The following is a 23,839-nucleotide window of genomic DNA, read 5'->3' on the forward strand; positions in this document are numbered from 1 at the left end:
TGCGCAATCCGTGTAGTAGAGCCTCGTACTCCGCCATGTTGTTTGTAGCTTCGAAGTGGATCTCGCGAACATACCGCGCTTCTTCTCCGGTAGGGGACTTCGTGGGTGACTCCGGCTCCCGAGCCTTGATGCTGCTTGGATCCATCGAAGTGCATAACCCATGTCTTCGGTTCCGGCTCCGGACTTGCATCCGGAGCTTCGTCCAATCCGCAACGAAATCCGCCAAGACTTGGGATTTTACCGCAGATACTTGGCTTGTAAGCGATGTCGAAGGCGGATAATTCAATGCCCCATTTAGCCGTCCGTCCCGTTGCGTCGCCGTTGTTGAGAATTGTTGACAGCGGAGCCTTGCTCACAACTGTACATCGGGTGCTCTTGGAAGTAGTGTCTCAGCCTTCCGGCTGCCTAGGAAGACTCCATAAGCTAGCTTCGAAAGTGAGGGTATCTTCGCTTTGACTCCGTCGAGCACCTCGCTTATGTAGTAGACGGGTCTTTGGACGTCGTATTCATGACCTTCTTCCTTTCGCTCCACCACGATGACGAGGCCGATGACTTTGTTGGTAGGCTGCCGGATAAAGGAGCATTGGCTCGACTCGCTGGGGCTGCCAAGATAGGTGGGGAGGTAAGTATTTCCTTCAACCCTCGAAGAGCTGCGTCGACTGCGTCGTCCCGCACAAATTTGTCTCGTTTTCTTCAACAACTTGTACAAAGGTAGCGCCTTCTCGCCAAGACGGCTAACAAACCTACTGATTGCTGCGACACAACCAGTTAGTCGTTGCACATCTTTGAGACAAGTTGGCCGTTTGATACACAGGATTGCTTTGATTTTTTCCGGGTTAACCTCAATGCCTCTGTGAGAGACTATGAAGCCAAGGAGTTTTCCGGCTGGCACGCCAAAGACGCACTTTAGCGGATTCAACATCATCTTGTACCGACGGAGATTCTCAAAGGTTTCGTGAGGTCGCCGATCAAGTCGGATCCTTTCCGGGTCATGACCGCGATGTCGTCGACGTAGGCGTGCACGTTCCGGCCAATTTGGTCCTTCGAGCACCGCTCGCATCGTACGTTGGTAGGTGGCACCTGCGTTTTTCAAACCAAAAGGCATAGTAACATAGCAGTAAGTACCAAACGGGGTAATGAATGAAGTCGCCTTTTGGTCGGATTCCTTCATCCGGATCTGATGGTACCCGGAATACGCATCAAGAAAACACAGAAGTTCCGCCCCGCCGTCGAATCAATGACTTGGTCAATGCGCGGCAAGGGGAACGGATCCTTCGGGCAATGCTTGTTCAAGCCAGAGTAATCGATGCACATTCTTAGTATTTCATTGTTCTTTTTGGGTACAAGGACGGGATTCGCGACCCAATCGGTGTGGATAACTTCTATTACAAAACCTGCTTCTAGTAACTTTGCTAGTTCCATTCCTATGGCGCGGCGCTTCTTATCTCCAAAGCGTCGCATAGCTTGCTTCACCGGTTTAGCCTCCGGATTTATGTTGAGGTAGTGCTCGGCGAGTTCCCTAGGTACTCCGGACATGTCATAAGGTTGCCATGCGAAGATATCCATGTTAGCGCGGAGGAACTCGACGAGCGCGCTTTCCTATTTGGGGTCCATGTTGGCTCCGATTGAGACTTGCTTGCTAGGGTCGTCTTCCTTGAAGTTGACTTTCTTGGTCTCTATCGCGGCCCTGAAGGAGTTTTTGTGTTCGGAGATCTGCTTCTTGGTGGTTTGCATTTCAGTCGGATCCACCGCGGCTCTGTAGCCTTTCGGCTCTTCTCCGGATATGACGGACTCGCGAAGGCGGCTTCGCCCAACTCGCACTCGTGAGCCTTTTTGTAGTCTCCGGATATGGTAATCATACCGTTAGGACCCGGAATCTTGAGCTTGTTGTAGATATAGCACGCTCTTGCGTGGAACTTGTGGTAGGTGGGTCTGCCGAAGATGACATGGTAGGAGCTCTTGAAGGGCACAACTTCAAACGTGATCTTTTCTTCGCGGAAATTATGAACATCGCCGAAGGCCACGGGAAGTGTGATGCTGCCGAGGGAGTTCGCCTTTTACCCGGAACCACGCCGTGAAACTCGGTGTTGCCGTGTTTGAGCTGTTCCTTGGTGAGGTTCATCCGCTCCGGAGTCTCCGGGTACATGATGTTCAAGCTGGCTCCGCCATCCATGAGGCACTTGGAGAAGTCATACCCGTCTATGCGGGGACTCACAACCAAGGCGTAGTATTCTTTTGGCACAATGGCGGGATGATCCTCCCCGTCAAATGTGCACGGAACTTCCGACCACCCGACATATCGCGGCACAGCCGGAACTCGTGGCGTTCGGGATCCGGGTAGTTGATTTTATAGCGCGGACCGTGGGGGTTCCGAGGAAGGTGTGGTAAGCCCCCACGCTCTTTTTCTCGAAGGGGTTGGATTTACCCGCGGATCCGGCTTTGGGATCCGGCGAGTTATCATCCTCGTCCATCGCCTCGGAACCTGTCCTCCTCCTTGTCCTTGTTCTTGCCCTTGCCTCCTTTGCCGCGTGGGCGGTGCTTCCGGGCTCGCTTGTATCCCCGCCTCCGGGTCGTTCTTTAGGTCGTTGACCCACTTGCGGTTGCGGTTGGTGTGAGTGGACTTCCCCGTAGCCGGATCCAAGTGGGCCGGGCAGGGCATGTCTCTCGTACTCCTCATAGGTTTGCGGGCGCGGGATCCGCCAGCGGTGACCTCGGTGCCATGCTGCCGACCCTCGCCGGCTCTCGCCTCCGCGGCCGCGTCCTCTTCCGCCTCCCGAACCTCCGCGTTGGAACGCCATGGCGACCATGTCGGATCCGCCACTCTTCCGGTCATCGGGTTTTTGCGTTTATGGCCGTCTGCCGTTACCGTTATCACGGTTCTTCTTTTGTTGGTGCAGGGGGATTGTCGTAGCTGCGATATCACCGCTCGCGTCGTCATCGGCGGCGGTGTGATCACCGGCAATGGAGATCATCTCGTCCAAAGTCGGCTTGTTGGCGTTAGCCAAACATGTAAGCTTATGCCTCGAGCAATCCTCCTCTCCGTAGTCCGCCAATGAAGGCGTACATGGCAGATGGTGTGGTCGACGTTTTCGCACTCGTTCCCGCATGCCAACCATCGTGTGAGGAAGTTTCTTGAGGATTCTCCCTTCTTCCGGATACAAGCTTGTAAGTCGCTTGCCGTGGCAGGTCTTTTGTAGGTGCCTCCGAAGTGTTTCTCAAAAGCGGTCTTCGGTGTCGAACCAAAGAAAGATGGAGTTTTTCTCGAGGTCGCTGAGCCAGATCCGGGCTGGTCCTACAAGGTACAACTAGAGCATGCGGCAGGCGATATTAGGGGTTCCTCCGGCAAAGGTTACTGCATTATAGTAATCCTCAATCCAGGTATCCGGCCTCTCGGTGCCATCATAATGCTTCAGGTTTCCGGGTAGCTTGAGGGAGCTTCTTGGCTTTGGTTCCTCTCGAATCATCCTGCCAAAGCACTTCGGTCCGATGTAGTCGGTTCTGTATTCGTTGAGGCGTTCCCGTGCGTCGCGCGAACCGTGACGGGGGGACTTTGAGCGAGAGCGAGATCTCCGGCCACCGCCTCCGCCTCCACCTCCGCCGCCGCCGCTAGGTGGTGGTGAGGGAGACCTGCGAGGGGGCCGATCTGACCTCTTGCTTCCGCCTCCAGATTCTCCCCCGGCCCTCCCGGTGCCGGCTCCGGCTCCCGTGGCTGCCTTCGCCGTGGCGGCTGGCTGCCCCGGTCGTTCCGGCTCCGGCGGGGCTCCGGGTCGCGCTCCTCATTCCGACTTCTCCTAGGCTCGGGCTCACGATCGTTGTTCCGATTCCGGCGAGGTTCCGGCGTGCGCTCCCCTGTTCCGGTTTCCGGAGGGCATCACGATGTCGCGGATAACAATTCCACCATGCCCTTGAGGCCCGGTGTTTCCGGCTGGACTACGGCGACGAGGGGGACGTGGGTAACCATTAGGCGGAGGAGAGGCGTTGCGGTACTTGTCTCGTCCGTAGTACATTGCATCCTTTCCCTTTCTCGGATCCGACGGTGGCGTCTTTGATGGTACGGGGATCGGATTTGGGTGTTCCCCGGCTTTCCTTCGTGTTCCGAGGATCCGGTTCGCGACTCGTCATCTCGATGGCGATTGTTGTGGGCGTCCTTCTGCGCAGTGGAGACGCAATGCTCCGGGTTAGATTCCAACTTGCGCGAAGTGTCTGCCCTGCTCTGCTGTTTAACCGCTGAAGCGACGAGCGTGCGCAAATAGTTGATGTCAATCTCCTCGTCACTTTTCTTCAGAATTTCTGCAGCTTTCGTCATATTGTCCTTTGGGGTGGCGAGCGGCTGCTGTTCGGCAGGGGTTGCGAGGTTGATCCCGCGGGGAGGGATTGCTTCTCCGACGATTCTATCGACCTCCGCCTCGTGCGTAGGTCATTTTCACCTCCCACTCCTTTCTCATACTCTTGACTTGCTCGAGCGTTGCGGTGATTTCGCGATCCTGTCTTTCAAAGCGATCCATGGTCTCGTGCGTGCTTCTTCCCTCTCATCCAATATAGCAGTTCGCGGTGTTGGCAAACTTTTTGGCCGTGGCCGCATCTCCTTTCTAGTGGCCTCTAAAGCCTCCGGATCCGCGGCGTCGCCGGGGGTTATTGGCTTGTTGAGGACGTCCGACTTTGCGACCAAATCCATGCGTGCTTGTGCAACTATCTCTTCGAGCGACAGGAGGCTCTCCGAGGAAGAATCCCTACGGGGCCGCTCCCGTGACATCGGAGATCCGTGGTGGGATGGCCGGGGGTCGGATTGAGTGCCTCGCCTCTTCGATCCGTTTTCTCCGAGCGCCGCTACGGTTGCAAGTACCGCTTTGGCTGGGCGGAGTCAACTTCAGGCTGGCCGCCGTATCCATACTCCTTCACCTTGCGATCGAACTCTTCAGTGTCCATGGACTGTGTGTCTCCGGAGATTGGGCTTAGATTTCCCAAAATCGACTCTTCAGCCGGAGTTTCGCTTTCTCCGATAGCCTCTTGCTGATCCGGAGCAGCGTTGTTTTCCGAGGCCTCGACCTGCTCGGGACCAGCTCCGGCTTCATGAGGGGCGGTTCCGGCGGTATGGGCCAAGAAGTGTACGAAGTGACACCTTTGCTTCTCTAACACCTGGGAGACCCAGGCGGATCCGCATTGGTCTTCCACCGTTACTTCCTCGCTCGGGGGCGGATTGGGTGGGTTTTGATTTTTTCGGATCTAAGGCGGAATCTTCGCTAGGAAGTTCCTGCGTCTCGAGATCGGATCTTCGCGACTCGCGTCCTCGCTCGGCGGCGGTCGCGTCGGCCGCTACTTACCAGTGGGTTTCCGTCGGAATCGACGGTTTCCCCGATGAAGATGTGTATGCCGCCAACTGGGACGATGGAGAGCTTGACGGGGTCGGTTTTAGCCGGAATCCAGCATTCATCCGGAGGGACGATCGACAAATTTCCGGCGTAAAGGACACGCCCCACAGCGATGGTGTCGTCGTAGCTTCCCATGGCGGAACCCTCCCGGTTCCGGCCTCCAGACGCCGCAGGCCCCACGGTGGGCGCCAACTGTCGTTGCCTAATCGACGGTACCTCGGAGGAGGGGTCCTCACGAGGGGGAGAAGAAGTAGGGGCCATAGGGCGGAGTGCACACGGGACGGTGGTACGCGAGTTACCCAGCTTCGGAACACCTGCACGATGACAGGGCCTACTGCTGCTTGTCTGGAATTATCTGGGCGCTTTCGCGTTGTTACAATGAGTTGTGGTTGTGCCTCTAGGGCTCCCGGGATCCGGCTTATAAAGGCGCACGGATCTAGGGTTTACATGGAGAGTCCTAGCCGGAATACAAGTTGCCTAACTACGGTACAATGTCTTGCCGTGTACGTCAAGGATCCGCCTTCCTCCAAGTACGTGCCGGATCCGGATACTTCATGGGCCGTCACGGATCCGGCCTCCTTCGTAGGTCGGTAGAGATCCGGCTTCCCGTTCCGGGCTGGACTTCATCCTTCGGGATCTACAAGAATCGGGCCGCCCGATGGGCCACATGCCTCACCACCATCTATGGGCCACCCGGGCTTGCCGGATCTAGGCCATGCCGTTGATATACCCATAAAGTATACCCACAACAATTACCAACAAATGGTTCAGTGGTTCTTCACCATAATAACCATGTTTACCATAAGATCTGGAGTGGGACGGAGTAGTCAACTGTTCTTTTCCCTCTCGCATATCAACGGGTACAACCGCATGTGGCCAGCTGGGATATGCTTAGGCAGGAAGGAAGCCCCGGGGGACAAAGCCCATTGCTTCTACTGCGGGATGTACCTATGATGGATTGTAACGGGCTGGCCCAGGGATTGATCATAGATTCGATCGAGGCCAGTGGATTACAAAAGGGTGGGTATGCGGGGTCGCGGGAAGGCCTAGTGATTCGCTATGACTTATTCCTGGCCTCACACCAAGGAAGTGTGGACGAGAACTAGACTCAGCTGGTAACAAGGTTAAGTTCTCTTTATGGGTACAGTAACACACCTCTGCAGAGTGTATCAAATTGTGCCTTGTCACTCCCTATTCCAGGATTGGAACTGCGAACGCTGCTGGAAAGGAACTCCATGAAGTTCTAGCAATCGGTGAAGGCTGGCGGACATAGCTCTTCAGAATAAAAGCAACATTTTGAAGAAATGTTTACAAAAATCTGCATTGCCTTGGACTTTCTGGTTCATGGTCGTAGCTAGTGCATAAAACACCTCTTTTCTATAATGAACTTTTTGAGTACGCTCGTACCCATTCCTCTTTAAATCCCATGCTTAGATTGCCAGAACAGCATTGAGGGGAATCCCGAGGAGGCGGACTACACGGATGATGTCTACTACGAGGAGCCAGATCTCTCGGCAGGCGTCGAAGGAGTGGACTACCTGATCGAGTTTGGAACCGACGAGACGAAGGAGGAGGCATAAACTACTAGGGTACTGTAGCAGTAGTCGAGCAGCACCGAACATTATAGAATAAGCTGCTCGAGTAGTCATGGTTCTAAGTCTAGTCCTACCTATCGTTCGTAGGCTTAGTAGAGTTCGACTAGAACTCCCGAGTTATCCTCTGCGGACCCAAGATGAGCTCCCTTATGATGTACATTTCTGGATTGTAATAATATTAAGTGATTAAGTTTGGACCAGCTATGTTTCTGTTGTAGCACTCTGAGGGATGTGATATTTGCGGATTGGTACTTCGCACATGTTATATCCACGGTCAGTATACTACAACATGCAGTGGTATGCAGGGTAACTACACCCCACTCCTCTTGCGTCTGAACAAACTAGCGCTACTCAGCTTAATCTTTTGCACAATAATCATAACATGCTAAACCCCAACACCAAAAAACCTTTCCCTCTCTGCATGCACAGTAAAATCTGACAGTTTCACCAATCGACAGTCCGATCTAAGATGGATCTACCGTGATTGGAGATTAGAGTAACATATGTAAGCAAATCGAGACCGTGAATACCAAGAAATGGACAAGAACAACAAGCAATGGCGAGGAACACCTTGCAAAGATCAATCTGAACCCTATCCTAATGGAAACCCTAGCAAATTTAATGTGCATGTCGTCGCAAATGCCCGAGCATGGCCTGTTGTGGCACAACGAGTAAGAGGGCGAGAAGCAGAGGTCGTTACCGCCATTGTTCCAGCTGAGGAGGAGGTCGAGTTCGCGGCCGAACTCGAGATGCCGATGAAGACTGCTGAGCAGGTTGAGGCCGATGTCGCGGTGCTGCTCGCCGACGTCTCCTCCTCCGGTACCGGTGCTCCTCCTTGCGGCGGTGCGGTGGATTGGTCGGTGGCGGGGAAACGCCTGGGATGTGACAGTTTGGGGTGGTGAGAGTGAAGTCGCGAGTGAGAGGAAGGAGAGGGGAGCGATGAGGCTAACTATGACCGTGTTCCCGAAGGGACGCGGCGTTTCCGTCTTCCTTCCCCACGCGTGTAGCCTTTCGGCCGCAACAAACCTGGCTCCGGAGAAACTGTCATTCCGGACGTTCCTCATAGACCTGTCCTAGGGATGCTTTGAGATCCGGTTAATGCAACAACGCGGCGGTCTGTAGGCAACCAAATAAACCGAAAATTGTTAGATGACTAGATTTAGATGTGCGCCTTGGCGCACGATCCCGTGAAACTCGTGTCGATTCACACTTTATATATCGATTGTAAAAATTATGTGAAAAAATGATAATATGTTTCTTTGGTATTAGAAAATGAAGTCAATAGGATGAACTTAGGATGAAACACGGAAAATTACAAATAGAAATATTTTATCGTAGAAAACAATGTGGTAGCTTTTTTTTTCATCGGCATTGTGCTTAGGTTACAGGATAATGATGTTATATATGTATTGCTTAGCCATTCCAGTAACCACACTCCACTAACACATATTTAGGTGATACGCTCCAGCTCCCCTCATTTTTTTTTCGAAATGGGGTGCCCCTGCCTCTGCATCAATTGATGCATACGGCTTTTTATTAAAGTAAGTCACACCAAAACAGTAGTAACAGTACACAATTATTACAGCTCATGGATCACTTAGAGTCTCAACATGGATAAGCCACCTAAAAAAAGCTAGAAGAAAAAAGCGATGTAGCATCATGATGTGAGCCTTTTCTCAGACCGCCAACCGCACTGGCTGTAGAAATCCCGTGCGACCGTCGCCAAACGGTTGCACCCAAAATCCATGTCCGGACGTTCCTCCACCGCCTGCAGGAAGGACCACATATGGATCCAATGAGTGACCAAAGGGATAACCTGCATAAAAGATGGGAAACTCCTTTTGTTAAATATAAAATCATTACGGACTGTCCATATAGCCCACAATAAAGCGCACACACCGACTCTAATGTGGCCTTTATCTTTTTTGGCACCCCATTTAACCAATTTCCAAACAAATTTGAGACACTAGAAGGAGGAGGTAAATTAAACGTCATATAAATAATCCTCCAAATGATTTTGGCAAAGGGACATGAAAAGAACAAATGTTGTATTGTTTCATCTTGATCACAAAAACTACATTTAGTGCATCCATGCCAATTCCGTTTGCTAAGATTGTCTTTGGTCAATATAACTTCCTTATGTAGGAACCACATAAAAATTCTGATTTTAAGTGGAACCTTGATCTTCCAAATATATTTCTTAAGATAACATGTGTGTCCATTAAGCAAGTCTGTGTACATAGATTTAACACTGAACACACCAGAAGTAGTCAGCGACCATCTAAAAGCATCCTCCAGATCCGTCAATTGAAACATCATGAGGCGAGTAACTAAATGGACCCATCTATCCCATTTGTTCCCAGATAAAGCTCTCCTGAATCCTATGTTCAGAGGTGTTGAGCCCATCACATGTGCTACCGTAACATTTGTATGGTTAACAATGTTGTAAAGAGTCGGGTATTGATTCTTAAGAGGCCGATCACCTAGCCATGTGTCTTCCCAAAATCTAGTATTTTGTCCATTTCCTACTACAAGAGACCCTCTTTTGAAAAACTCATCTTTGACATTCATTAAACCCTTCCAAAAAGGTGAATCCGTTGGCTTTGCTGTAACCTGAGAAAGTGTCTTAGTTTTCAAATATTTGTTTTGGATTATCTCTTGCCACACTCCTTCTTCGTTCATAAGTTTGTACAACCACTTGCTTAGTAGACTTATATTTTTTAGATGTAGCACTTCCACTCCTAATCCTCCCTGATCTTTTGGTCTACAAATAACATCCCCAATTTGCAATCTTGATCACTTGTTCAGTCGGTAATAAAAGTTGATAAGCGTCCAATTCCCCAATACGTAACTCTTACCATCGTGCGTATAGAAAAGTACCACTAACAGATAATGCAGACAACATCTCTCACTCTCCCTCTGAACTCTGAAGCTCCGTCTCTCTCTCTCAATAATTCTACTCCATATGCTCCATCCACTCGCTGCCGTCGGCGCCACCTATTTCCTCCCGTGGGTGGCACTCCGTGCCCCATTCTATCCGATTAGTGCAGTTAGTTTCTTCATTTGGGGATGATTTCGGTTGATCGCAGCGACCTTCGAGAGGCCATACTCATAGGTCTCAACTAAACAACAATGAATTTTAATTCGTTGAAAGGAGGAACATGGCGACATGGTAATTTGGCTAACCAGGGGCACACAATGGCAATATGGTTCTCAATACACATTGAAGCTTTGCATATTATCGTTGATGTTTGATTATTTTCTCGTTTCGTAGCTATCTAGAGTTTCTGTTTTTTCATCACAGTATGTTTGTATAATGATCATATTGTGTTGGTCGGAAAGAAGGAAGCCTATTTTGTTCGCCAATTTAGTTATTGTTTGGAAAGGATTTAACAACGACAACAATTTAGTTGGTGGCTTGTTGCCCAACGTCAATTTTTTTATTAATTTTGTGGAGTTAGCGGACACAATTCGAATGAAACAAAAAACCTGGCGTCCTAGATAGTGCCCGCTGCTAGTCAAACTGCTCATGTAGAAAGAAAAGGGTCTCGGTGCCCAACAACTCTCCTCAAGGATGCCCTAAAAAAGAGCTAAATTCCAAGGCTCTAGCGGAAATCAAAAGATTACTCGCTCTTGATTTTTCTCTCGTTCAGGTCGTGGAGAATTTAGCGCCGGCACCCGTTCTAAACTCCTGTATTGTAAGGTAATGTACAACCCCACCCGCTTGTGGAGTGTCGCTTATACGAAGTAGTAGAACACATGCATTATAAGAGCAAGCATGCATGTAGTACAACGCTAGCCGCATGTGGAGTCGCTCAAACGAAAAAAGACTAAATACCACAAAATCTTACAATATTCTAAGCGACCTAGTTAGCAATGTGAGCTGCTTAATTCGGTCGCTACCTAGATTAAAAAAAAGCAAAGACTATGCTACCGTCTTTTCCTTTCCAACACTAGACGCTTGTGGTGGACGCTCTAGGATACTCATGTAACTCACGGGCTTACCCGAACCGACACCTGTTCCTCCCTCGCTCACTCCCCTGAAGCTCTGTCTCTTTCTCGGCCAACTGCCATTTCGCATAAGCTACCATGGATCCCCACCAGCTGCTGCCACCGCCGCCTCCCTAACAGGCGATGTACTTGACAACCTTGTTGTCGTCTCCGTCGCAATAGCTACCGCCGCCACCGGCGTTGCTCTCTTCTACCCTTCCCCATCGTTGATTGCACCTAAAGGAGCCCGCGTCGCTTGAATATACGACTCCTCTCGCCCCGCCATCTTCGACCACGCCGGGCCATGGCCGGTCGCGCCCGCGTCCGCCCTCCACGCAGCTCACCAAGCCGAGGCTCCTCGGAGAGCGAGCACGGCTGCGCACGGGGCAGCGCGGAGGTGGACAACCGCGCGTCGGTGTGCCGAATTGACCTGGTATGGATATTTCCCCTTTGTTTTCTCCTAATTGTGTGCATCCCGTCCCATTGAATTTCGCTCCATTGGTGGATTTCAATTTGAGTGCAGCAAAGTCTGTATTCCTCCTAGCTAAGAATACACACATGCAGCGATCCCATTGTACTGGTCATCATCAATCGGACTATTGGAGGCTTCTACCGGCGTGCATCGCTGAGTCGGAGGCTTCTACGATAATCGCAGCTGCTGCCTTCCGGTTTATTGATTTAGCTTGTTTCTATTTTAGGAGAGATTGTGTTTATTAATTTAGCTATGGAAGGCTTCTTGAGATTCAGCTCGATTCGTTTAAAAAGTTGGGGAAAGAAGTTGCACGACCCTTGAATTCTTTTTAAAACAATAGTCCTCATCAATATAGAGCAAGAACGCTGTCATTTACCAGTTTCACTCAAACCCGGACATGCACATTTGATTATCGGAAGTTCTGTGTTTAAAAAAGAACCTATATGTAAGTACAATTTCTGTCAAAAAAATATATATGCAAGTACAATCAAGTATCTACTTGTTGGGTGATAGGAAGCGCCGATTAAGCTGTACTGATATGCACTTATAAGCATACGAGTGTAGTATGAACTCAACAAGTATATGAAAACATTAATATCCCTTCGTAGTAGGCATGATAGGAAACCAAGAGAGGTACTTTTTACAATTATATAGAGATTGTTGAATGTCGATATTACGGTAGTCCAGCGGTACTCCATATTTTTATTTTTATATTTTGCGAAAAAGAAGTACTCGATATTAACTAAGTGTTTTTCCTTCAAGCTAACATAGAATACAGTGCTAGATAAGTGTCTTATATTTTCCATTGCAGGTCCTGGACAAAATACTTGCTTCTAGGCTGATTCTTTGGTTACATGCTTCTCGCCGGTTGATCTCTGGTATGTTCAAACTTCAATATAACCCTGTTTAGAATAAGTATCTGAAGCTTCATTGTTGTGGATTGCCAACTAAGCTAACCCCGCATCATTTAAAAAAATACATTTTTGTAAGTACGCTAGCAGACCATGAAAGATGAAACCATACCATGATATTCAAATGAACATAAGCATCAAATATTCAAATTGCAGTACATGGAAATTATACACATTTAACTTTGCTTTCCAGACTCAAAACACAGATTAATGAGATGCACTTTATTTCTTCAAAACACAACACTTTAAATATTACTTTTCAATAAGTCAGATTTTCACACTATCTACTTATCTATACAAACTACTTCAGGACGAATAGAAGTTTTCTATTTAAATGTTCAGCAGCGTTTCTCTTGAATATATCAAATAAGTATTGAAAGATTTTCATACGAACAATCCACTTATAGCCTGAAATAGGTACATGATGCTTAGTATCAATGCAACCTAACCATGAATGCTAATAAATTAGGGCAGCTAGTTAAAATCTCCCTACCATTTAATTGAGCTACAATGCATATAACATCTACTATTCGGGCTTTGAGAATATATCGCGCCATATGGTGTATTTTTCCATATATGCCCGACTACAAAAATAATTCTAAAGAAAATTCTTAAAGTATGAAGAACTATACGGGAATGGTGTTTTGGCACATGGGAGCATATGCTCCCTTTATTTTGAAATGCATGTTACATACATTTTGAAATTTCAAAAAATTGGAACGAAAAATTTGAACGTACATCTTCACGTGCTACGCGCTCACAAAGTTGTTTCATAAAAATCCGACTTGTCGTGTGACGTGTGTAAAAAGACAAAATTCAATGCTGAAAATAAGGCTTTTCAGGAGATAAATTTTCTCTTTTTTACACAGACCACAAAACATATTGGTTCCTCGCGAAACTTGACGAACGTACGTATATTGTGGAGATGTACATGTAGAATTTTTTGTCAAATTTTTTCGACACTTCGAAATATAACTTTTTGATAGAGGGAGCATATGCACCCGGAGCCGAATTGAATTTCCGGAACTATAAACAAAAAGATTGTCCATGGTTTAATAGATACCTCATTTTTATTTTCCTTATTCCCACAAACCTTGTTTAGTCCAAGGCTGCCTAGCACAAACTACATGAGAAACGACATAACATGTAAGCTCTCTCCCTCTCCCCAATTGCTCAGCGACAATCTAATTCACATGTATTAAGCATGCTTTGATGTGTTTGGTCTTTTGCTGTTTCTCCGTTCTAAAGATGAGTATCTCACCTCTAAAAGGGGTGGTGCTTCCGGACAGGACCCAATCAGGTGCGGTCGGTCCAACAACAATCAGTACTTGTCCAATTGCTCGTCAACAAAAGTGCACACTCAAACTCAAATAATTACAACAATGTGAACTCAATGTCCCATCTAGCCAAACCACTCAAACTGAAATAGCTGCTGCATACGAAAACTCAAAGTTACATAGCTTCACCCATACGGAGATCAAAGATTCATAATTTTGCAGGTGTACCCATTAAAAAGTTTATAGGTTTATAGGTATATTACTGTGCAATGGTTACTATAGAATTAACAACTGCTTCTGCACTTCTTCATTTAAATAAATATATGGATAAAATCTCGAACTGAAATAGTGGCTGCATACTAAAACTCAAAGCTGAATAACTTTACCCATATGGAGATCAAAGGGTCTTATTTTTATATTGTACCCATTAAAAAGATTATAGGTATATTACCGTGCGATGGTTACCATAGAATTACCTACTCGCTGCTTCTGCACCTCTTCCTTTAAATAAATATATGGATAAACTCTCAAGCCACAAGGGCTTAAAGATTGCACCTAAGCAATGCAGAATGCTGGGGAAAGAGCTACATTAGCTATGCTGGCCATTTTGCCAAAAACACCATAATGTGTGAAGTTAGGCCTATCTGGCAACGAGTTGGTAGAACAAAGGGAATTAATGCGAGAACAAATAGTTTACCATCAAAAAAATCTAGAGGTGTTAATTAGCACTACCATATGAAGTAAATTCAGTAGTTGAAAATGGAAAGAGGAACACAGCGAGAATCTAACCTATTAATGAAGATATGATATGTCGTTCAGGTGAAGCGCCGAGAAAGCAACTCTAAGAAATCTGAAGTCGAACACATTCGCAGCCAAGGATATCTTGGAGTCCGGAATCACATAATATTGATGTGCTCAAATCATGCTATGCAAATGAAATACAACACTAATGGATTTCATGCATCTTAATTAGGCTGGGTAGAAACTCCGAGTCGACAATAATTTATATTCTAAAGAATAACATGATTATTACGGAAAAGGACGAGGAAAGTTGAATAGACGCATTTTCCGACACTACTTTACAGAAAAGTATATAAACCAAAGAATCAATGTAGAATTTTGCTTGTATTCCTAAACCAGTCTCTTAATTCAACAATTGTTTCCTGTACACTGTGAAGCATTGTGTGCGTGGCTTAACTTTCGGATGGATGCAGTTCCAAACCACATTCTACATTCTAGAATAAAAATGGTAGAAAACATTCAGGTATACCAGACAAATCCCTTCTTGTTCACCGTGATTAACAGGGAATGAATGCTCAAGGGAATCAATGTTCAAATTTTCGCTCTCGGGCGGTGCAGCGGGACCCAACGGCGCCGTGGGGAGGAGAGGCTCGCGGTGTGGCGGGCCGGGATGGAGGCGCGAGGGGAGAAGAGGAGAAGGCCAGAGACGGATAGGGTTTCGCTCGTTGTAACTTTTCCCTTTCCCCTCTCCTTCCGATTCTTTTCATTATCTTCTTAAACTCAGCCAATCGTGCAGCGACACGTGGCCCAATCGCTGAAGAATAAGCGAGGTGCTCCCCCAGGCCTTGCACGCCGAGTGGCCTATCGTGGATGGCCTCTCCATGCCCCATGGGGTGCATCAATTATACCTTTAGACAAGAGCATGCCGGGGGCTGTTCGTACCTGCCACGTAGAGGCACTGGAGCTTCCCTGCCCCCGTCGCTCTGTGCAGCATCAACGTCAATGACCATGGCCTGACAGCCCCCGCCTCGCCAGCTCCCCCAGGCACAACAGCAAGGACGCCGGCACAACAGCAAGGACGCCCCACACGGCATGGAGCGGGAGGGCTACCAGCACAGCACAAATGACATGGCCTCGTCACCCTGAAGGTAAACTGATGAGTTCAGATTAGAACACTCACCTAGATAGGATGTATTTAGAAGTAAAAAAAATCAGTAAAGCTGTAAAAGTACAAATAGGGGCAAATTAGATAGAAACAAATGTAATGCGTGGTATTTGTCTGTCCTAATGTAATTCTAAATTTAATTTGAAACAACAAACTTAGTAAGCTCAGTCTAGAAGGATAATTAGCAGAAACATTCTAACTAACATGACACAACACCTGAAATAGCACTAAGTCCTAAACCAACGATCAAAGCAGTCTAATAACAATTATTCACATGTGCAAAGTTCACAGGAGTAGAAACAATAGTTATGAGGCACTCGAAAGGAATATTTTTTGGGCAATGACAGTAGATAATGAATGAAGGAAGCGAGAAAGTCATCAATTCTGGTCTTGCATATCTTGGATTCTGTAAAATCTGTATATCAATTTTTATTCCGTAGAATATTGTAAGCCATTTATGTCCCAATTTTACTTTCCTGTTTACCAAAGTCAGCGTAGACTTTTAACTAACTAATGGACCTGTGTTACGGGCAGCATACGTATTGGGCGCATAAACGGAGCACTTGAAGAACGACAATAGGGAAGCCTCATCTGCCAGTGAAGATCACACATATAAAGCGAACATACGGTACTGGGAGACAACAGAGAAGCATCACCTGCCAGTGAAGGACACACATGTTGACATGTGAAGCAGCAGCCAGGGCACATCTTCCTCGCTAGAGAACACCATCTTGTTATAGAATGAAGAGGAATGCCTCGGTGGAAGTAGATGGTGGCAAAAGGAGAGCCGCAAAGAATGAATAAAGGGCAACCAATCTACAGAGCTACCAAGCAGATGTCAATCCTTGCATCATCGCCTAGTACGTTGTTCTTCCCTTAGTATTTATTACAAGGTAATATATTGAAAGCAATTATCTTGTGCATTTTGGTCTTCAAAATAGATAAAATTTGGAAAGAAATATATCTGTTCAAATTGGAAATTTGGAAAGAAATATACCAAGAAGACCTTGCCTTCTGGATAATTAAACCACGCAGTACATTGTTCAAATTTCCAATGCTTTCAATGGGTCCTTCGGGTCAATTTCATGGAAAAGAGGGAGATCTGACCTTGCCACCTCAATCTCGTGAGCTCAGGGTCGTGAACATGCATATAAACTTATATCTTAGAGATAATCCTTAGGCACACATATATCAGAACGTCCAGAAAAACACAAACACATATAGGAATCCAACATATCTGGTGAAACCAATACACTATAGATATGCCAATTAGTTTTCTGGTAACTACACTGTGAACCACTCGCTATTTTTTACTGATCGTCTTTCTTGGGTGGACAACTAAGCTTCTTTGCAGTAGTATCAACAAAACAAAAAATTGCCAAGTTTCATATGGTGTTTCCTACTACAGGCTAAAACACGGAATCTCTAATGAGGCAGCAGAAGATAAGGCTAAAATAAAAAACTTCATCACCTAGTAACCTTTAATTCTTGTGCCACACATAATAGAACATATAAATGAGATTCTTTGGACGTGAAGAATACACCTGTGGACTGGCACAAACCATTATACATTGTTTAAACCAGCCTGCATATATAAGAAACGACAAAGAATTCTCTTTAGCAACATCAAGGTTAGAAGCCGATGCAAATACATAACAAGCAGGCAAAATTAGCAACAACTTGTTTCAACCACACAAAATAACAGTCGCCTTAAGGTAATTGCACCGATAACTCAACGTGAAGGGAGGCAAAAGCAACTAAATCTTTTATGACCTGGAGACTACTAAATCAAGTGAAGAAAATGGTCAGCTGCGATTAGGAATTTGTGTACGTTTCAACTAACTGTTGCCTCGCAGCATCCTTTGCACAATATTAACATATGTGTGAATCTGCAAGTGCGTATTTCCAAGTAAAACTTTGCTACACCATATTCATTATTTACCATGTGGAATACCACATTCAGCAAGCCCAACCAAATAATAATGGCTTATGTGCAACAAATAGTAGATACATAATTTTGTTGACATAAGAGGTAAATGTTCTGGATCAAACAATTAGCAACTTCCACATAGAATAATTAGCAGGCACCACAAATAGTCAAAGAATTAGTTTGAATTCATGAAATATAAGCTTGCATAAGTAACAAACATCTTTCTTAGATACTGAACAATGATCTATCCCCATGGCACAAAAGAGTAGAAATACGTAACTGCGGTCATATACCTGTATCTCTCGCTCTCTACAAGTATTTGTTGTGCAGTTTTCTTATATAGTAGCTTTATCAACAGCTATGCAGCATAAATCCAGGAGTAGAAGCAAAACACCTCTGACAGGAGTCATGCTATGCCAATCATCTTGGCAAGCAACCCAGAATCCAGTGCCTTGAGTGCGAGATACATACTAAAGAATAAAAAATAGGTAAGTTATTTCTTCCAAAAAGAGATGAAGTTAGGCAAAGAAGAGAGTGCAAAATTATTGATATTACATCACTTGTTGACACTCACGCTGGCTTCATTTAAATGACACTACCTTCATTTAGATGCTAATAGTTCCATACTACTATATCGGAAATTATGATCTTTGCAAGCAAGGTTGCCTCGGGCTTGTACAACATCTTAGTTAGCTCAGTAACTATTAATAGTATACGTGTAGTTAAAAGTAAGATTATCACTGAAGTGGTACTGATATTACCCAAAAGATAAAGCTAAGATTATTTTAACATCTTGCATGAGTCTTTCAGTTTTCTAGGAAAAGTTTTCCTCTAGTTGCAGTATATTCAGTACATACAAACCTAATTAAGGAGACTAAATTAAGAATATTTGGTAGACATGTGTAGGATTCAGAATTCGTAGCATTAGGGTCATAAGTAAATCACATGAAGCATCAGTGGTGAATGAATTTGACCTGAAAACATCAGGGAGAACACATCTTATGTGTCCAAGAGGCTGTGATGTTGATTTGTAAGCCATGATTTCAGTCGACCAAAGTCAAAAATAGAGTATACATTTTGTTTCCAATGGCAACATGCCTTTATGGTTGGTGTTATTTCGTAGGCACTTATATAGGAAGATACTGTAGTATGGTCAGTGTTATTTCGTAGGCAAACCTCGTACATACAAACCACCATGAAGCTATTAGAGTAAAAATAATTCCAATAGATAATAGAAGTATAGAACCCATGATATAAATTGGGTGAAAAGAAAATTCTTGGTAATCCCGTAGGAGTGGAAGGCTTCCTGCTCCGCCGTCATCTCGCACTTCAATTCCATCTACCAAACCGCACACGGACTGGAGTAGCACATACGTGAGAAAACTCAAGATCCGAGAAATTTCAACATAGGTGGTCTAATTCATAGCTCGCCCACGTATCTCAGCAGTCCTAACACGCACAAACATAGAATAGCATTTTTTAGCAGTAAAGGAACAAATCACAAACCAATACAATACAAATCGTATCAAGAACAGGAGAAGGAATCGTGGAAAGAACAACCAAAATCCGGCCAAAAACTCACCAATTTGGCCGAGCCGGGAGGAGAAGGCATGGCCACGTCACGATGGTCCTCCTCCACCTTGCTCCTCCTCTAGGCCAGCCCTTCCCCAAGCCCCGCCCCGCCGTGCCATGGCGGCCGCCGTGGAGACCCGCGTCTCCTCCGTTGTCAGTAGCGGGATGGAAAAGGCGGCGGGGAGGAGGCGGGGAGGGGCAGCGCGCCGGCCCATAGGAGGAGCCGGAGGATGGGACGCGAGGGAGGGAGGACAGGCGGCCAGCCGAGAAGGCGGAGCGGCGCCGGCCCGGCAGCCCGCCTCTCGCGAGCAAGACGCTGAAGGAGGGCGCGAATGCGGCTAGGGTTTCTCGGGAACCTCTTTTATACCGGCGCGGTAAAAACAACGGACGGCCCAGATTTAATGAGGTAAGATCAATGGCCGAGAGACTCAAAACGTCGTGAGACCCCCCTATGGGGGCATCATATACAACGTTAGATACGAGCCAAGGTTCATCCAGACTAACAAAGGCGCCTTTTGTGATCCCGTTGAAACCAGTAGGGAATTGATGGGCTCGACCCGTCTAAAAATCAGTTTACCGAACAATGCAAGGTGTGTCTCAGAAAACCTACCCAGTCTGCCGAACAAGCCCTCAGTGGGATTATTACTCGAAAAAACAAAAAAGAACCAGAGACACGAGAGCAGAGCAGCAGCAGTAGGCTCTCTGCTCTCAAAAAAAAAAGCAGCAGTAGGCTCTCTCCTTTCTCCTTTCTCCTCACTCTCAATCCCCACCCCTGAGCTGGACGGCAGCGCGGCGGGGTGGCTGGAGGCGGGTGGCCGGGTGGACCTCAACTCGCCTGGATCTCAGGTTAGTCGCCGGCACCGGCTGCGGTGAGCAGCCGCCCGCAGCCGAACTCGAGGTTCCTGCCAATGGCGCGGTCAGCCTAGCTGCTAACTCTTCTGACCTGCACTTCTTCGACCTCCGCCGGAGGCTCTGCAAGCTCCTCTTCCTCCCTCTCCCTAAGGTAATTCTGTCTTCTAAATTTTCTTTTATTGTCTTCTTGGCCGGTTATAAACTTTGCATCTAGACTAGGTCACAGAAATTGTTGTTTACTGGTTTCTTTTTCAAATATGCAGTGAGAGGGCAATGAATCTTATATCCACTAGTGCTACTTTGATCCCGACAAATAAACTCAGCTCTTTCAAGGCCGGTGATGTTTGTGAAATGGTGAAGAAATAAATATGGACAAGATCAATCTAGTTATAGAAGTTTCTGAAAATGCTACAAATTCTAGCTTTTTTCTGTCATTTCATTTGGCCTTCCAAAATTAATTTACATTTCATTTTGCAGCTTCGCCCCGCCCAGCCCCAGAGATTTTGTTCAAGATCCGCCACACTGCCAACAAGTACTATTTACCTCACCATTGTCCCCAAGCATTAGCAGCTCTTCTTCCTCCTTCCCCTCATCCTCAGTCAGTTCTAGTGGGAAGCAACAATGGAGAACTGCAGCAAGAAGCCGAGGCTCGGTCTCACACCCATGGACAGGCTAAGCAAGAAGCAGCGGATCGTGAAACCAGCAGAGCAGTTGTGGTGGAGGACGACGCCGCCCTGCCGGTAAACAAGATGGCCATCGAGACCGATAGGACCATGTATGACTGCCCACTCTGCTATCGGCCCTTGAAGCCTCCCGTGTTGAAGGTATCTGTTGATCCATGCTTGATTCTGATTCACTCACTTTCTTATGAACATCATGTCATCTTATCTCTGTCCTTTCTTTTCTATCTGTGGTGCAGTGCCGAGCCGGGCACGGTGCGTGCGGCAGCTGCGCTAAAAACCACTCTCGCAAGTGCCATTTGTGCGCGGACGGCGGCGAGTACGAGCACGTCCACTGGTTGGACCCCTATGTCATGGCGGCCAAGGTTCGGTGCCCAAACGAGCCGTTTGGCTGCCGGACCTTGGTGACCTACTTCTTGGTTGAGGACCACCGGTTGGAGTGCCCACACGCTCCTTGCTACTGCCCCGAGCCTGGTTGCACCTTCCCTGGCTCGCCGCCGATGCTCTACGACCACCTCAAGGTGCACCACGACTGGCTCGTCACCTCCATCGCCTTCGGCAAGAAACTCGATCTCGAGATAGATGAGGCGCAGCGGCGCCATCTGCTGGCTACGAAAAATGGGGAGCACTTGTTCCTCCTGGTCATCACCGAGGTGGTCGGCGGAGGGCGTGAAGTCAGGCTCGTGCGTGTCTGTGGCAAGGATGCAGGCCCATCGGGGTACTGGTGCAAGGTGTGGACGCATGCGCCCATGGACCCAGGGAACGGGTACAGGAAACCAGTCCTGATGTTGGAGGACAGGGCAAGGAGCTGCGCGGTGCCCTCAGAGGAGGCGGCCATGGAGGTGGGCGGCAGGTACTTGTCTGTGCAGCTCCTCGACATGCACCCGAGAGGAGGGTTTGCTCTCCGCCTTCGCATCACGAGGTACCAGCTCCAAACAGCTGATGGCGCTTCTGCTCCTGCTTATCCAGTCCCAGCCAGGGCTGATTAATAATTAGTAGTCACATCAGCTTCTTTTGTCTAGCTATCTTATTGTGGGATTATTGCATGGTGTGGTTTAGTAGTGAACTAGTTTCAAGTAATTCGACTATTCAAGGATGTTTTTAGTTAGGCGTTGGACTGTGTTTTGATGCTAGTATGTAATGCTTGCGTGGAAATTTTACCTGAGCAACAACGGTGAATGATCTACCTGGAAAAAGTGTGCCACCTAGCAGAGATATGCTAAATTCGAGTTGTTGGGTGATTAGAAGTTGGATTGTAAACATCAGAGATTTGGTGAGATTATTAGTACTTCTACTTACGCTCTTCATGTTATGTCCCTATCTTTTTCAATGATGTATTTTGAAAATCATCAACCACTTCAAGATTTCATATAATTTTCCATCTTTCTTAATAGCTTAGAGTTAGCTTATCTATCTATTTTATATTATGGGATTATATTGGCCTAGTAATGAACCCTTGATTTCAATGACATTGCTGCAATACAATCTCGGTATAGGCTGCTGCTTGACTCAGTAAATGCTTTGGTAGCTGATGAAGGAAGGCAAGATGGGCAGGCTGCATTTGTCTCAGCTGGTGAAGGAAGTCAAGAGGCTACTGAGTCTGGAAATGTTTCCTTGGCTGCCACATCTCCCTCAGTTATGGAAAAAGCGCCTCTGGATATTGCTGAATCACAGAATTGTCCAAGCCCCCAACATCAGTGCCACTTGCCAGTAATTATTTTTATCTCTCTCAGTTCAGTTCATCAGTTGTGTATTTATCATGCAAATAATCCACATCAAGGATGCATTGTGGAAAATTCCTATTCAAAGTTAACAGTGACATACTGCAGGCTTGACTTCTATCACTCCGAAGGTTCTGTCCTCTGAAGTTGGTGATCCAAAGCATGATGTGTTTGTCCTAGCTGGTGAAGGACGGCAAGATGTGCAGACTGCATTTGTCTCAGTTGGTGAAGGAAGTCAAGAGGCTACTGAGTCTGTAAATGCTTTGGTAGCTACCGCATTGCTCTCGGTTATGGAAAAAGTGCCTCTTGATACAGCTGAATCGAAGAGTTGTCCTATCTCCCCAACATCAGCACCACTTCCCAGTAAATCCTTCTCTATCCCTTTGTCAGATCAGTAGTTTGTTTACCATACAAACTATCCATATTAGCAAACATTGCAGTAATTCTTATTTGAAGCTAACGCTGACATGTTGCAGGCCCGGGTTCTACCACTCTGAAGGCTTTGACCTCTGAAGATGGTGACACACAGCTGGTAGCTACTATATCACCCTTGGGTATGGAAAAAGCGCCTCCTGATACTGCTGAATCAAAGAATTGTCGTAGCTCCCCAGCATCAGTGCCACTCCCCAGTAAGTTCTTCTCTATCCCTTTGTCAGTTCAGTTATGTGTTCACCATACAAACGATTCATATCAAGCAAACATTGCAACAATTCCCAATTAAAGTTAGCGGTGACATGCTGCAGGCCTGGCTTCTACCACTCCGGAGGCTCTGACCTCTAAACATGGCGACACAAAGCTGGTGAGAGCAAAGCATCCTAAGAAGAACTACCATACCAGTAATCCAAGGAGAAGCGCTAGATTGCGTGAATGTTTTAACAATCCTGTGGAAGAGCTGGCAGCTGATCACAGGAGGTCTTGCATGCTCGATCCAGCAGAAGAATCAGTTGCCTCTATTGACAATGCATAATCTAAAAAAAAACCTCTACTGACTCTGCAAACTAAGGTAGTTGACTGAATAAAACAAATATTTATGCAGCAGTAGCTTTGAGATCAAAATCAATTAGTCAGAACATTTCACACGCTGAATTTTGTCGAAAGAGATGTAGCTGATATTCTTAGTTCAGAATTCAGTACCCTTCTGTTCATTAATTTACAAAAGAAAATTGTTGGGTGAATTTTCTAGTGATGGATTTGAGCTATGTGAAAAATAGTGTTGGGTGTTGCAAGCCAATTTTCTAGTAATGCTGTAATAGCAGTTAACAAAACATGCTTCAGTCATGGTTACTTGGTTAGCATCTTACATGTTCTTTTGCCAGCCTTTTTTGTCGTTATTCTTGCTTCAGAGTTAACAAGAGATTGCTTTTGCAATATTTAGCCATGGCATGTTTTATATTTTGTTTGAACTATGCATGACTGCTCAAAAGACGTGTTGCTAATTCACGCAAATTTAATAGAGACAAAGAACTATCTTTTAGTATTTAGTTATTTACTTTTGCATCATCTTGTGTATTGTCATATGAACCATGAATAATCTAATCAAGGATGAGAATATGATTTCCATTTG

General features: G+C 46.5%; 1 protein-coding gene across 1 annotated transcript; it reads left to right on the forward strand.

The window, feature by feature from the left end:
• The first annotated feature begins 19,889 nt into the window (after window positions 1-19,889).
• On the forward strand, window positions 19,890-23,575 carry LOC124696894. The gene is made up of 8 exons (XM_047229556.1): window positions 19,890-20,025; window positions 20,352-20,439; window positions 20,581-20,698; window positions 20,794-21,476; window positions 22,051-22,286; window positions 22,384-22,638; window positions 22,752-22,904; window positions 23,019-23,575. The coding sequence occupies exons 3-8, from the start codon at window positions 20,624-20,626 to the stop codon at window positions 23,240-23,242; spliced, it is 1,626 nt and encodes a 541-aa protein (XP_047085512.1). The 5' UTR covers window positions 19,890-20,025; window positions 20,352-20,439; window positions 20,581-20,623; the 3' UTR covers window positions 23,243-23,575.
• The last annotated feature ends 264 nt before the right edge of the window (window positions 23,576-23,839 follow it).

The sequence above is a fragment of the Lolium rigidum genome, chromosome 3, assembly GCF_022539505.1.
Source record: "Lolium rigidum isolate FL_2022 chromosome 3, APGP_CSIRO_Lrig_0.1, whole genome shotgun sequence".
Taxonomy (NCBI): Eukaryota; Viridiplantae; Streptophyta; class Magnoliopsida; order Poales; family Poaceae; genus Lolium; species Lolium rigidum.